The 15,582-nt window shown below is 42.7% G+C and overlaps 1 protein-coding gene across 1 annotated transcript in view; it reads right to left on the reverse strand.

Moving 5' to 3' along the window:
- ITK (IL2 inducible T cell kinase) overlaps positions 1–15,582 on the reverse strand; it is a 46,372-nt gene that overhangs the window by 12,100 nt on the left and 18,690 nt on the right. The window contains exons 5-11 of the mRNA XM_042452153.1: positions 14,173–14,213; positions 13,278–13,429; positions 12,148–12,213; positions 11,429–11,483; positions 9,895–9,974; positions 7,974–8,110; positions 6,561–6,635 (exon numbers count right to left, since the gene is read on the reverse strand). Coding sequence (XP_042308087.1) covers positions 6,561–6,635; positions 7,974–8,110; positions 9,895–9,974; positions 11,429–11,483; positions 12,148–12,213; positions 13,278–13,429; positions 14,173–14,213 — 606 coding nt within the window. The remainder of the gene's footprint in view (positions 1–6,560; positions 6,636–7,973; positions 8,111–9,894; positions 9,975–11,428; positions 11,484–12,147; positions 12,214–13,277; positions 13,430–14,172; positions 14,214–15,582) is intronic.

Here is a 15,582-nt window from a genome sequence, read left to right on the forward strand (position 1 = left end):
AGTTCAGGTCAAAGGCAGGGCATGAACGGAGCTCACATCAGGCACCCCCCCCCTTTATATATATATATATTTAAATTATTTTTGGCAAAAAATGCACATGTTTTTTGCTTCATGTAGATATATACAGTAGATAGTGGCTAGCTGCTGGTTCACTTTCTTTTCATTTCCCCGCTTGCAGCAAAGGGGAAATGTAGCAAAGAGTACTTTGTAAAATAACTTTTTCTCCTTTGCGAATGAATGCTACAATTTGAATGTTACAAAAGTTTCTCTTTCCAATTGGTCAAATTGATACATGCTTTTTGCTACTGTCTCTAAGGAATTCAGGGGTAGCCTAAAGAATGCATGGCACTGCATCCTTTTCTGGCATTCCGAGGTCAGGAATTTATTATTATTATTATTATTATTATTATTATTATTATTATTATTACATGCGTATGAGCCATTCTGGGGTGGTAAGGAGGGGGGATACAGGATGCAGAGATGGAATTAGATTGCATTTTGGGGTTGAAAATGGAGCCAAGGGCAGATCATAACCTGCACTGACTCAAATGCCCACAACACACACACACACACACAGAGGAGGTTTTTAAATTTGACAAGTGGTGCCTGGTCCTTAAAAAAAAGGAGGAGGGAAGCTCACTGCCAATGCCCCATTGAGTGCTGGAAACGTCACCTATGACGATCGCTTGATTGACAGCAGGTGCCTTCATGTTAAACCCAATTTCCCCAAGAGGGCATTCGGGTTAAAATGCCCCTGATTTGTAGTGGGCACTTGCTTACAGAGAGATTCGGGAGGGCCCCCCCTGAATCTGCCCAGTTCCTTCCAGGGCAAATCCGCCAGTGGGAATGAGGCCTAAGTTACAATAGTTTAACACTGGTAACTTCTTATTAGACTACTGCAATGCACTCTATGTAGGGCTGCCTTTGAGGATGACTTAGAAGCTACTGCTAGTGCAAAACATGAAGAAATGACCCCACTGGCCTGTTTTTAAGGGGCAGTACAGACGAGAGTCTCTGTCCTGCCCCTGTAAGCCCTGTGTCTGTGCTGCAGCATCCCCATGCAGCAGAGATGCGCCAAAAAAAAAAAAAAAAGAGCAGCCTAGAGTGGCTTCTTTTTTGCGATGCCGGAAGCAGGAAGGGGCGCCGCCATGATGCCACTTCCTGCCAGTAACGTCTGGTTGCTGTACGCTGGCAACGGCATCATGGCTATCCCCATATGGATGGGAGGCCACCATGATGCATGATGCTGATGGTGAGGCTGGGGGACAGTTGCTCTCGTAAAAGTGAGTTGACATCTGGCATCCCTCAAGGCGCCATTCTGTCCCCCATGCTATTTAACATTTACATGAAGCCGCTGGGTCAGATCATCCGGAAACATGGAGTGCAGTGTTATCAGTATGCTGATGACACCCAGATCTATCTCTCTATGCTTCCGACTGATACAGTGACTAGGGAAGGCACCTCTCCTCTGGATGCCTGCCTGGAGTCAGTAATGGGCTGGATGAGGAAAAACAAACTCAAGCTGAATCTAGAGAAAACAGAGGTACTTGTGATAGGTACCCCAAGTCCTGGCAGGGGAATTTGTCATCCAGTCCTGGATGGGGTCACACTTCCCCTAAAGGACAAAGTCTGCAGTTTGGGAGTACTCTTGGACTCATCTCTACAGTTATCATCTCAAGTAGATGCGATGGCCAGGAGTGCTTGGTACCAGCTTCGGCTGATATGCCAACTGCGTCCCTGTCTGGACTGAAAGGAGCTTGAAATTGTAGTACATGCGCTGGTAACCTCTCGCTTGGATTTCTGTAACATGCTCTACATGGGGCTACCTTTGTACCAGGGTCGGAAGCTACAGTTAGTTCAAAATGCTGCAGCCAGACTGGTCGCTGGAACTTCCAGGTCAGACCACATAACGCCAGTACTAAGATCTCTACACTGGCTGCCTATTAGCTTCTGGGCATAATAAAAAGTGTTGGTTATTACCTATAAAGCCCTAAATGGCTTGGGCCTGAGTTACTTGAGGGAACGCCTCTCCCCATACAGTCTACCCTGCACTCTCAGAACATCAGAGAAAAACCTACTAGTACAGTGATGGCGAACCTTTCTTGGTTCGCGTGCCGGGGCGGGGCTTCTTCCCCTGGGGGCAGGGACTGTGTTCTGGGGGTGGGGCTTACACCCCAGGGGCGGGGACAGTGTGTCAGGGGGTGGGGCTTTCCGCTCTCCAGGGGCAGGGCTTCTCCCCCCACCTTTTCCTTGGTCTCCAGCTGGGGCCCCTTCTTCTTTCCTCCGCGCCTTCCCAGACCTACAGCAGCGCAGCCGTGAGTCTGGGAGGGCGAGCAGGGGAAGGAGAGGCCGGCACGGGGCCCCTTCTCCTTCCCTCCTCGCCTTCCCAGACCTACAGCAGCTCTGCCATGGGTCTGGAAGGGCGAGCGGGGGAAGGAGAAGCCAGCACGGGACCAAACTCATGGCAGCACTGCTGTGGGTCTGGGAGGGTGAGCGGGGGAAGGAGAAGCTGAGGAGAAGGAGGCTGGGCACGCGTCCCAACCCCCTTCTCTTCGGCCCTTTCCTCCGTGTGAAAGGGGGTGGAGGACCAATTAGGATGGCCCACCCTTGAAGGTTGATGGAACCCAAAAGGTTCCAAGAAGCCCTAGAGGGGTATATGGCTGGAACTGACGGCGATTCTGTTGATGCCCTGACAAACATCTGGGACACTGATCTCTCCAGGGCTATACACAGCATTGCTCCCAAGCGTCCTTTCCGGCCTGCTTCCAAAAAACAACCCTGGTATACGGAAGACCCCAGGGAAAGGAAGCAGGCTGTGCAACGACTAGAGCACAACTGGCGAAGACACCAGCACTTAGTTGACAAGGCACTCCTAGAGTCCCTTTTGAAGGCCTATGGAGTGGCAATAAGTGCAGCTAAACATTCTTTCTATGCTGCACGTATTGTGTCCACGGAGTCGTGTCCGGCAGAGCTGTTCAGGGTAGTGAGGGAGCTTACACATCTGCCCCCCTCCCTGAATCCTATTCTAGAGCCATCTAAAGCCTGCTGTGACAAATTTAACAACTTCTTTGCAGATAAAATCTCTCGGATAAGGGCTGATCTCGACACCAGTATTTCTTCAGAATCTATTAGAGAGGTGTCCAGAGCTTCCGTGGACCCTGTTAAACTGGATCACTTTGAGTTTGTTAGTACCGAGGAAGTGGACAAGATCCTTCGACGTGTTAAGAAGACGACGTGCTCTCACGATCCCTGCCCCTCATGGCTTTTGGCTCAGGGGGGGAATGCGGTGCTAACTATGTTGCACCACATAATTAACACATCTCTAAGAGAGGGACAATTTCCATCTAAATTGAAATTAGCAGTTGTGAAACCCCTGCTAAAAAAACCCTCCTTAGACCCCCTGATTTATAACAACTATCGGCCTGTATCGCCGCTGCCTTTCTTGGGAAAGGTGATCGAGAGACTGGTCGCTTTCCAGCTTCAATCGATCTTGGATGAAATGGATTTTCTAGACCCATTTCAAACCGGCTTCCAGGCGGGCTATGGAGTTGCGACTGCCATGGTCGCCTTAGTCGATGAACTCTGTCTGGGCATGGACAGGGGAAGCGTGTCCCTGTTAGTGCTTATGGACATTTCAGCAGCTTTCGATACCATTGACCATGGTATCCTTCTGGAACGCCTGAGGGAGTTAGGTATCGGGGGCACTGCACTCCAGTGGTTCCGCTCCTACCTCTCGAGTAGATTCCAGATGGTGCAGCTGGGGGACGTCTGCTCCGATAAGAGGGAACTGACATCTGGTGTCCCTCAAGGAGCTATTCTGTCCCCCACGTTATTTAACATTTAAATGAAACCGCTGGGAGAGATCATCCGGAGATATGGGGCGTGGTGTTATCAGTACGCTGATGACACCCAAATTTGTTTCTCTGTGACTCCGACTGATGCAGTGACTAGGGATGGCATCTCGCCTCTAAATGCCTGTTTGGAGTCGGCAATGGGCTGGATGAGGGAAAACTAACTCAGTCTGAATCCAGAGAAAACGGAAGTACTGGTGATTGGTTCCCCGGGTGGTGAGATTTGCCATCCTGTCCTGAACAGAGTCACGTTTCCCTTGAAGGACTCGGTTCGCAGCTTGGGAGTGCTTCTGGACTCGTCGCTCCAGCTGTCATCTCAGGTGGATGCGGCGGTCAGGAGTGCTTGTTATCAGCTTCGGCTGATACGCCAGCTGCGCCCCTACCTGGACTGGAGGGACCTTGAAACTGTAGTACATGCTCTGGTAACCTCTCGCTTGGATTTCTGCAATGCGCTCTACATGGGGCAACCCTTGTACCAAATCCGGAAGCTACAGTTAGTGCAAAATATGGCAGCGAGACTGGTCGCTGGGTGTTCCAGGTCAGACCACATAACACCTTAACACCTATCTTGAAAGATCTCCATTGGCTGCCAATTTGCTTCCGGGTGCAATACAAGGTGCTGGTAATGACCTATAAAGCCCTAAATGGCTTGGGCCCAGGGTACTTGGAGGACCGCCTATCCCCATATAATCCGCCCCGCACACTCAGGTTGGCAGGGAAGAACTTGCTGGAGGTCCCAACGGCACATTATGCGAGGACCTCACAACGGGCCTTTTCTATCTCAGCCCCTAGAATATGGAATAATCTCCCAGACGAGCTTCGCTCCACCACATCTTTAGATCTCTTTAAGAAGAATCTTAAGACCTTTTTCTTCTCCCAAGCCTTCCCTCCATGAGATGTCATTTTATGTTTTACCCCCTCTGTCGATGACCTGACCTTTCTATGTTATGGATTCCCCTCACTCAGCTGACCCTATTGTTGTTATTGTGATTGTTTTTAAAAGCTGTTTTAACTGTTTTATCTTGATGTATTTTTTATCTAAATCCATACGCCGCTTTGATCAAAGTTGGAAAAGCGGGATAAAAATAAACTTTTTATTATTATTTATTATTATTAAAGGGCTCCATGGAGCCCTTTCACGTGGAGGAAAGGGAAGCTGGGAGGGAAGACGGCTGGGAGGAGGAGCCAGATGCGCACGCCTCTGTCTCCTTCTCCCGGGGCCATTTTCTGGCTTCCCGCTCTCTCAGAGAGACAGTGGGAGGCCCGAAAATGGCAGGGAGGAGGTGGAACGGGCATGTGCCCGTTCCGCCTTCTCCCTTGCCCCATGCCTGGTGAAATGGCATCACGTGCCACCCTTGGCATGTGTGCCATAGGTTCACGATCACGGTACTAGTACATCCTAAGGTGAGATTGGTAGCAACTCACCAGAGAGCATTTACATCGACTGCACCAATGTACTGGAATAAACTTCCAGAAGAGCTTCGTATGACCTTTACATTGGATGCCTTTAAAAAGGCTCTAAAGGTCCACCTCTTCCAATTAGCTTTCCCTTTGGACTTTTTATAGAGAATGTCTCCTCTGATAGAAAAGGTTAATTGCGATCGATAGATCCATGTTTGTTTTTATACGCTGTTGGTTTTATTAGTTTTATTGAAAGATATTTTATGATGTATAATTTTTACAGATCTGTGAACTGCTTTGATTGTTTCGGAAGAGCAGTATAGAAATAAAGTATTATTATTATATTATGCCAGCACCTGTACATATTAAGGTTTGGGAGCATGCGGTGACCCTAATATCGGTGCCACCATGCTACAAAGCGCCCTTGTATACCAGGCCTAAGTCTCTTCTGATATTATATGCCTTCATGAAGTAGGATTCAATGACCCCATTCCCAGTTTAAAAACAATAAGGAACTTTATCGCACAACGTTATAATAACGTTCCGGGAACCAAATGAGAATGGAACATAGTGAAGTTTACTGCACAGTATGGGTCCCATTGAGTTCTCATTCTGAGCTCAGATGTTCCAACAGCGTTCCAGGGTGAGAACGTTCTGTCATGAAATGTTTTCGAAACTCTATGGAACGTTACAGGTTCTGATAGGATAAAGTTAAAGGAGTTTTGTTGCATGTTAAAAATTGCTGCAGGCCAATTTTTGAAATGTTAAAACGTATGAACCAATACATTTGTTATTGTTTTAAGGTGTCATAATTTTTTTTTTTGTTTTTTTGCAGTAAAACATAGACAATGTTCAGTTATTTGGCCAATTTGTTGTTGAGTGTCTTACAGTTTGGAATCGTATCATGCAGTCAATTGGATTATTTGACTCAGTACACCAAGTGAAATCAATATAATTTATGAAAAAATATGGTCAAATCAATATAGCCAGGTAAAGGATAGAAAGAATATTTGAATATATATATATATATATATATATATATATATATGTATGTTGAAAAACATGTTTCTCAAGTGTCAGGTGATTATGACAAGGAGAATCCTACATCAGTGTGAATCTTTGATTTTATGTAGAATGTTATATTACACAAAATCTGAATGTGGTTATTTGGCACAAAATAAGACCTGAACTGCTAATAGTTTTCAAAAGCACTTTCTTCCAGTGAGAAAAAATTACTAAAAATATTCATTGCTTCCCTCGAGAATGAAATCATCAAAGAAATTACATCTATAAATCAGGTCTATTTACCATAGCTTAGCCCAGCAGTAGCAGGAGCCTTTGCTCTCCAGCAGGAAACAGCATACCGCAAACGAGTAACAAGACCTACATGAGGGAGAAAAAACATAAAAAACTGAAGGAAAGAGGCAAGGAGAGTGGGAAGTTTAGGAACACTGGGAAAATAGATGAGTCATGAAGCCAAGACCACATGGAGACCAAGGATGTTGATTATGACCATTTCACATACTGATTTGAAATAACTACCCATATCTTTGTCTGTATCTAAAATAGAATTGAACTCTGTTATTCAGACAACAATCATTTGTTCTTCTTGCGGTATGGTGTACCTCCAAGTCATTTCCAACATATGGTGGTCCTGGCCTAAGGTGACCCTATCATAGGTTTTTCTTGGCAAGATTTGCTCAGAAGGGGTTTGCCATTGCCTTCCTCTAAGGCTGAGGGAGGGTGACTTGCCCAAAGCCACCCACTGAGTTTCCATGGCTGAGTGGGAATTCGAACTCTAGTTTCTCAGTCCAATACCCAGATTAATACACCACACACATTTCTTTTACTCATCTGATAACCCAAGGAAGACTGAGGGAGTTCTATGACTATAAAACTACATAATGAACATGCCCATCTACCTGAAATATCTGGGTGATATTTATTAACAAGTACATGTATTTTTACACACACACATACTAGCCATTATGTTACAATATTTAGGTGGTGCAGTAAATTACTAAATAAATATAAAATAAAATAAAATTATAGCATTCAATTAAAATTAAAGTCAAGACTCTTCAGCATATCTAGTGATTAACAACAAGATTAATAACAAGTGGTACAAACTGCTATTCCAGATCAAGGATACTACTACAGGGAAACCTTCCTCCTGGTGACTGACAGACAAGCACCTGCAGGTTATGACACAGGCCCAAAGCACATGGGCCAAATAAAGTGCCTTCTGGGCATTTGGGGGGGTGTGGTGTATAAACAATGCATGCCCCCAAACTGCCAGGAAGTTGCTCCAAGACTGCCTAAGGCAGCCCAAAGCTGGCTCGAAAAGGAGCAGCAAAAAGCCACTCCTGCCAGTGGCCCACTTGGGATAGTGGCAGCGGATGGCTTCAGAACCACAGCGTACAATTGCCACGGTCCTGGAGTAATTGGGGCTTGAGTGGCCTCTGATTGCTTCTTTCCTCCATCTGCTTGACCCTACAGTTAGGGGGATCTCTAGGATTGATATGGTGTTACATTTCCAATTATACTATAATTGTAATCACATAAGCAATAGCAAGGTTACATTTGATATTAGATCCTAAGATCTATTTTTATTATTTTCCTTTCTTTCTTTTCTATCCTAAGATTCCTTCTAAAGTATTATTTAAATTAGTTCAAAATGATCTCCCTTTTGTACTTGCTTTCTTTTCTGCCAGGACTTACCTGCTGCATTGTACTGGTGATAATTGATCAGTTCTGGGATACAGTTAAAAACATGCTTCTCTGCTAGGTAGTATCTCTTGGGATTGTCACTTGTCTCCTTGATGTGATAATGCTTTATAACTGGGCTATTGTCATTGCTAAAAGAAAAAGAGGATAATAATATACTGTGTTCAAAAGTAGTTTTGTTGTTATTTGCCGTCAAATAGGCTTCAACATATGGTGACCCTGTCAATGAGAAACTGCAAGATGCCATCGTCACACATAGCCCTGCTCAGTCTTGCAAAATCAGGGCCATAGTTTTCTCCATTGAATCAACCCATTCAGAATGTAGTTTTCCTCTTTTCTCATTGCCTCCCACTTTTCCTAGTATTATAATTGTTTCCAAGGAGTTGTCTCATGATACATCTGAAGTATGTCAGTCTCAATTTAGACATTCTGGCTCCTAGGGAGAGTTCAAGCTTGATTCATTCTCAGACCCATTTATGTCTCTTTCTGGAGGTCCACAGTATTCATTGAACTCTCCTGCAGCACCATATTTCAAATAAGTTGATTCTCTTCCTGTCAGGTTTCCTCACTGTCCAGCTTTCATAACCATACACAGAAATTGGAAATACGATGACATGGGGCATTTATAGTCAAAACAGCTTAGAGATTCCAATTCTGAGGCGGGATAGACTAAGTAGCTGATATGATCAAGCCTCTATGAAAATAAGATAAAAATTCCAATATGTAATAAAAATATTGACTCCTTTGTGTCTCTTCAGTCATCAGAAATGTTTACGAGAGGTCTGAAGACAGACAATTATTTTTCAGTATCCAAAATTTTGATGATGCCTGGCCCCACTCTCCCTTTCTAGTATATTTTTGCTCTTCTGCTCCACCTGCTCCCCAGTATGTGGGAATCAGTACTTTCATAGCTCCTGGCAGAGGTTTATCTATATACTACTGCCACATTTATTACTACACTTCCCCAGCTTTCATGCTGCAATCATTTTATTTTTCATTCAAATCATTAAAGATTTTATAGCTATCAGGCCAAATAGCAGAATTCTTAAAAATTGGTATATTTTTATATGTAGTGCCAAATAGCCTGGAGAAATTTGTAATTTTGGAAGAATTGACAGTTCCTTTGTGTGGATGTAAAGTAGGGCTGATATAAGGGAGCAAATAAAAATAGTAATGCAGTTTAACACAATTACATATCTTTTGGCCTTACAGCCAGCATTGTACAGTATAGTGGTCTGAGCATTAGACTATGATGCTGAAAACCAGGATTCAAACCCAACTCACTCTCAGAGAATGGCAAAGGCAACCCCCTCTGAACAACTCTTGCCAAGAAAAAACCCTTGATAGGGTTGCTATAAGTCAGAAACAACTTTGAGACACAACAACAAACAAGATAAGATGATAATGCTCAGTAAAGTGGAATGCTATAAGAAAAGAGGAAGATTATATTACAGGTGGGTTGATTTGCTTAAGGAAACTATGGTCCTGAGCCCTTAGTTTGTAAGACCTGAGCAGGGCACTTAATGGCAGGGGCTCTTGGAGAGCTCTCATTCACAGGAACACTATAAATTGAAGATGAACTGAATAATAACAAGCCACATTAATGAATTAAATTTATTAATTTGCAACTGCAAATGTGTCAAAAGTATGTCAAAATATTATCTTTGTTAGTGTTGAGTGCCTTCAAGTCATTACCAACTTATTACGACAGTAAAGTGAACCTTCCACAGGGTTTTCAGGGGCTGAGAGTGTGTGACTTGCTCAAGGTCACACAGTGGGCTGCTATGCCCCAGTGGGGAATTGAACTCTGATCTGCAAAACCATAGTCCAGTGCTCAAACCACTATAACATGCTGGCTCTCAGTATTATCTTTCACAACTGATATACTACAAAATTCTACTAAGTATTAATTTACCTCAAAGCTTTTGTGAAAACAGAGACGGTATATGTGCCAGGCTGCCGTGAATCTCTTACCATGAAGGCGCCTTCTTTGTCCTGCAAACAGATGAGTTAAAACAGAATTGATCAAAATAATTAGAATTATTAGTTATTAGAAAATGAGTTCATAGGCTAAGTTTCTACAAGGAGTAATTTTCAGGTCCCTAAATTCCTATGAAGCTATTTATGTGTATGTAATAATTTGAGCACTGAATTAAGATGAGAACTTGTGCTGGAGGGAAGGGAAGAGGGTGAAGAAGCACACACCAGCCTGCTTATAAATAGGCGATAGTTTTATTATTAACACAAGTAGATTGGGCAACAGAAAGGCAGGGACAATGAAAACATGCATGGCAGTGCCATCACCCTGCTACCTTGAACACAACTCAATGTCATCTGATTTTGGAAACTAAGCAGAGTGCAACCATCATAGTACTTGGATGAGAAACTACCAAGGAAGGTCCAGGAATCTACATGGAAGGCTAGGAAAGAATCCTGCCTGAAACTACGAAGAGCTGCTGCCAAGCAATGTTGATAGTACTGTGTCAGATGTTACCATGATTCTGATTCTATGGAAGGCTGCTTCATATTTTCCTGAGAAGCTTTTAAAAACTCAACAAGGTTGTCTTGTCATAAGGATTTTTAGTGTCACTGATCTGCAGTGTCTTGAAACCTCAGTACAAAGGGCCCTTGGTATCTGCTGGGGTTTGTTTTCAGGACCCCCTGTAGATGCCAAAATCTCTGGATGTGCAGGTCCCATTAAATACAATGGTGCAACCAGTGGGAGCAATACTGTGTGAGAGGATATGGACAGGGTCTTCTCTACTGTGGTGCCCCAGTTGTGAAATGCTATCTGCCAGGGGGCTTGAGTCGTGTCATTCTTGGTTATTATCTGTTGCCAGCTTAAAAAGTGTTTTTTTATTTACTCACTTTGTGCAAAGCACAAATATGGCTATACTGATTTTTTAAAAATGGGGATTGAATATAAACGGTACATATTCCGTACTAAAGACCGCATCGAGTGTATGGCCCACACAATGAGTGGGCCCTCTGACCAACTGGGATACGCCCATATTTGTCATGGATTCCATGAACTCCTGAGCCACACCTATAAGATTTAATAGATTGGTCTTGAGTGGGATGTTGAAGTCGCCCAAAATTTTATGCTTCCTGGAGGGGTTCCAAGAGTTATGGTCCAAATTCTTTTCTAAATTCTGGCTAAGAATAAGGTATTTAATTCTCCTTGGTATGTAGAGAGATCTTGTAACACCTTTGAGACTAACTGAAAGAAATTGGCAGCATGAGCTTTCGTAGACTTCAGTCTACTTCCTCAGATACATTTGAAAGCCAGGCACAGACATGTATATATAGCTGAAAGGTGTACAACACAAACAAAGAAGTGTTATAAATTTGGATAGCAGTGTTCCACTATGTAATAATTTTCCAATACATTGAAAACAACCAAAGCAGAAAAAAGTTCCAAGTAAAATAAAAAATAACCATCTTCTTACCTCTTCTTTGAGCAATGTTTCTGCTTTGTTTCTGCTGATACTCTTATTGTACCACCTGCAGTTATCAAAGACTTGATGTTAGGCTATCCAACTTTAGTTTTAAAACCCTTGACATTAGTGTTAATGGGCAAACATCTCCTAACTGAATGGAAAAGTAAAGAATGTTGTGCATATGCATAAAATGGACATGCCTCCATGAATTGTTGATTTGTGAAGAACAAACTAAAAAACTAAAAATTAATTATTACAAATAAATAGAATTCTGCATTTTCAATTCATGAGGAAACTACAGGGTGTAATATTGTTTTTAATACCCTCCCCAATGCAATTCATTCATCAACTAAATATTGCTTGAAAACATTTTCTGTTCAACCAGTAACATTTCACCCATTAATTTTGTTAATTAACTACTTGTCATTTTTTCCCTCCAAACAGAATCTGAAATTATTTGCAGCTATTCAAATATTAACATGAAGGAGGTAGAGAGGAACTGCTGGACCTCTTACCCGTTCCCTCCACCACTCCCTTCTCCTTCTGTGTCATGTCTTTTTAGATTGTAAGCTTGAGGGCAGGGAACCGTCTAACTAAAAAGATTGTTTGTACAGCGCTGTGTAAATTTACAGCGCTTCATAAATAAAGGTTAATAATAATAATAATAATTAATAATATTCTTGTCAGTGATAATGCTGCATCTAAAGTAGTAAAACAAACTATCTTACTCATATATTTGCAGATTTTCTGATGATTTTTCTACCACATAGCTGCTTGGCACATATCCTTCATGACTGTTAAAAATAAGATGCCTTATTAGTATATAAGAATATCAAGCATTTCCCCCAAAAAGTGACTTCATTTTTTTTAAAAAAATAAAATCTAGAATAGCAGATTATTTAACAAAAAAAGATTGACAGGTTGGTGGCATCAGCTATTACAGGATAGAGAAGATAAACTTGCAAGCCATGTTTACTGTCTCCAAGAATAAATTACAAGTTGAAATTTGATTTAAACATATATGTGTGCATATACTTGAACCACTTTTGGGTTGTTCTACTTCAAGAACAGTTTTAGAGCAGACAACAAAGTAAAGTGAGTAAGAAACTGTTCAGTGTGATGATCTTGGGCTTATGACTTAGCTAATAACCTGTGGAGTGGCATGGCAAGGGAGGGACACATCACTTTTTTCTTCATCATGCCACTCCAGAAAAGAAGTCAAGCATGCAAGCTTCACTCTCTGGCCCACCTGGGGCAACTATATTAAGCCTCAGCAGTATTCTTCCAGCATTCAGGCTTGGACTACCTTCCTGTTGTCCTGTTGCTCAATACTGCTTTGTGTTAGTTCATGTATGTCATTAGAGTTTTATCACCATTTTAGCTGTCTGGAATGGGGCTGGATCTAGCATGGAAGGAAACAGAGCCTACATGCCCTTCACCAGTTTTCACCCAAAGCAGCTTGGGGGTAATATAAAAGATCTTGAGGAGCAGGCAACCAGGTTCTGGCCCAGTTCAGGCTGGCTGCATTCCCAAGTCACATGGAAACTACACTGTGGCTTCTGCCCAACTAGATTCTACAGCTGTAATTCTAGGGTATCTCGCAGGCAGAAAGATCATGGGGGCTGTTGTCTCTCAGACAACAAGTGGGATATCCTATCTTTGTACCTGTACCTCATTCTAGGCCAGTACAACATATCAGTAAGAAATAAACTTGTTGCTGTTTCATTTGTGCATGTTGACTCCCTCTGTTCAAAGTAGCACATTTCTGATGGTACCACACATTGTGTCAGTATTTTATATTTTATGATGACTGAAATTAAAAACAGAATAGTTAGTCAATGAAATTGTATATACCTACCCATTCTTATCTTGAACCAGCCACCAGTGGACTTCAGAATTATCTATGATATAATATTCTTCATTGCATCTTAACGTCAACTCCTGTGAATTCTGGGCAGTGTAATCATAAATGGCAATTACTGGAGATTCTTTGGAGTCCAGAAATAATTTCTGTGAAAAAATAATAATGAAAAAAAAAACCCAAATAAGATCAAATGGTATCATCAACAACTACTTATCATAATGTCTATATATTATCTCTAAATTCATGGTAGTAAATTTCTATGCATCTCTGTCGCAGCTGGTAGTTTCCATGTCAGTGGCACACTCTGGGCTTTAATATGCACTTAAAAGAAGTTATCCATGGTGCTGTGCCCTATTCCAAAAATAGATTCAACAGTTTAAGTAGACTAAATCTCAACTGCATGGCACACCCCAACCCAGCTCTTTGCCGGCATAAAAAACAGTGGGAAAATGCCACCACTACAGCTTTGCAGCGCTCCTGAGGCATGCTGCATATAAATGCCGCATCGTCAGAGAGCAGCAAAGCTGCCCGCCATGTGGCATGCTCTGATGCCGTGCCCAAGCCGGTGCAAAGGGGCAGTTTCTTTCGCCCCTAAGTTCCAATATTATAAAATATACTCAAAAGCCCAAAAGGGAATGGTAGCATTGTGTGATAACCCTGAATTAGGTATAGTGAAATATTAAACATCATGTAGTTTTGAATATTGGCAATGCAGAGCTTAGAAAAGTTACTTTTTGGATTAACTCCCACCTCCCCCAGAATCCAGCCAGCAAGGCCAATAGTAATAATTGCTGGGGAATTCTGTAATACCCAAAAATAACTTTTCTGAGCTATGCAATAATGTTATGTCCCATCTGTATACACAAACCCCCCATTTCTATGTGCTCACCCAGTTATCATCTGGAGTTGGAGGAAGAGGTTTCTTGGAGACTGCAAAACATAACATAATGCAACAACAGTGTTACATATGTCCACACCAAATTAAGAAAACTGTGAGGTTTACTATAAATGTGGGTATTTTCAAATAATCACTGGATGCCTATGTTTTCAGGAGAACTGGCTTGTTGTAAACTCTGAAACTATCAAATAACCTTTATCACACCTTCAATGGCCTTGAGTCTGGAGAGGGGGAAAATAATAATGTTAAGTAATAATGTTAAGCAAGACACTGCATGCAGCCAGACCCAAATGTGCTTAGAGTTACCGGTAGATTCTTCCGAAAACAACATGTAATAAATGCTCACTTGAACCCACCCAAAATAGTTTGCTTTCATCTAATTAACCATTCCTAAATTCTAAATATGTATGCTACCTGTCATTTATGCCTGCTTTTTTGTTTTTGGTTTTTTCTCAGAACTCCTTCTCTGGATCTATGCTTGCTTCATTACAACAGGAAGGATACATTTGTGTAGTGTTGTGATTAAATTTGATTACAACTCCTAGAATTCCTTTTCTAGCACAGCCAGGAACCATATAGGCCAGTGATGGTGAGCCTTTTAGAGACTGATGGGCTCTACACACGGGCACTTTGTGCCAGACTGTAGGTGTGGTGAGGGCTGACCATACGGATGCTCCAAACCCTGACCATGCTGCCTGGGTGTCATCTTGGCCTGTGCCTATCTACACAACGCGTGACATGATGGTACTCATCATGAGCATTGCCTAAACAGTGCTGCACACAAGGGGTGTCATCATGGTGCTCAAGCGAGCCTATGGCGCCCTTTCCAGGATGCAAAAAAAGCTCCTTTTCAGGGTTTCTTTTTGCTCCTTTGGTGTGCGGTTGCCCCTGAGTGCCCAAAATGAAAGATGTTCCCACACTGGGTGTTACCTGGTTCTGAGGGGTGGAAACTCTGGGGGGGGGGGGCAGGAGTTCTGGGGGGGGGCAGACATCCGGAGGTGGGATTTCCCCGGAGACAGCTCAACACCCAGGAGGGCAGGGGGAAGAGGAGGAACATGTGCGTGCCCTCCACATGCCCTCATAAATGGCTTGACATGCCAGAGAGGGCACGTGTACCTTAAGGTCACCACCACAGATATAGGCCAAGGATTCTGGGAGATATAATCTAGAAAAATGTTTCAAATTCTGATCATTCCCTGCATATAGACCACAACTTGCATAGCAGTGCTGTACTGGACAAGTCTCTACAGCTGGAACCTATGTTGTTGCATTCTTATTGGTCTTCCACTACACTGCCCTTCACCCTCTGTTTGCAGGCAGGCCAGCAATTAAACATAAGGGTGTATGATCCCCTCCCTTTACAGATATATCAAAGGCTATTAAAATATTTCAGGGCACTTG

The sequence above is a fragment of the Sceloporus undulatus genome, chromosome 2 (assembly GCF_019175285.1).
Source record: "Sceloporus undulatus isolate JIND9_A2432 ecotype Alabama chromosome 2, SceUnd_v1.1, whole genome shotgun sequence".
Taxonomy (NCBI): domain Eukaryota; kingdom Metazoa; phylum Chordata; class Lepidosauria; order Squamata; family Phrynosomatidae; genus Sceloporus; species Sceloporus undulatus.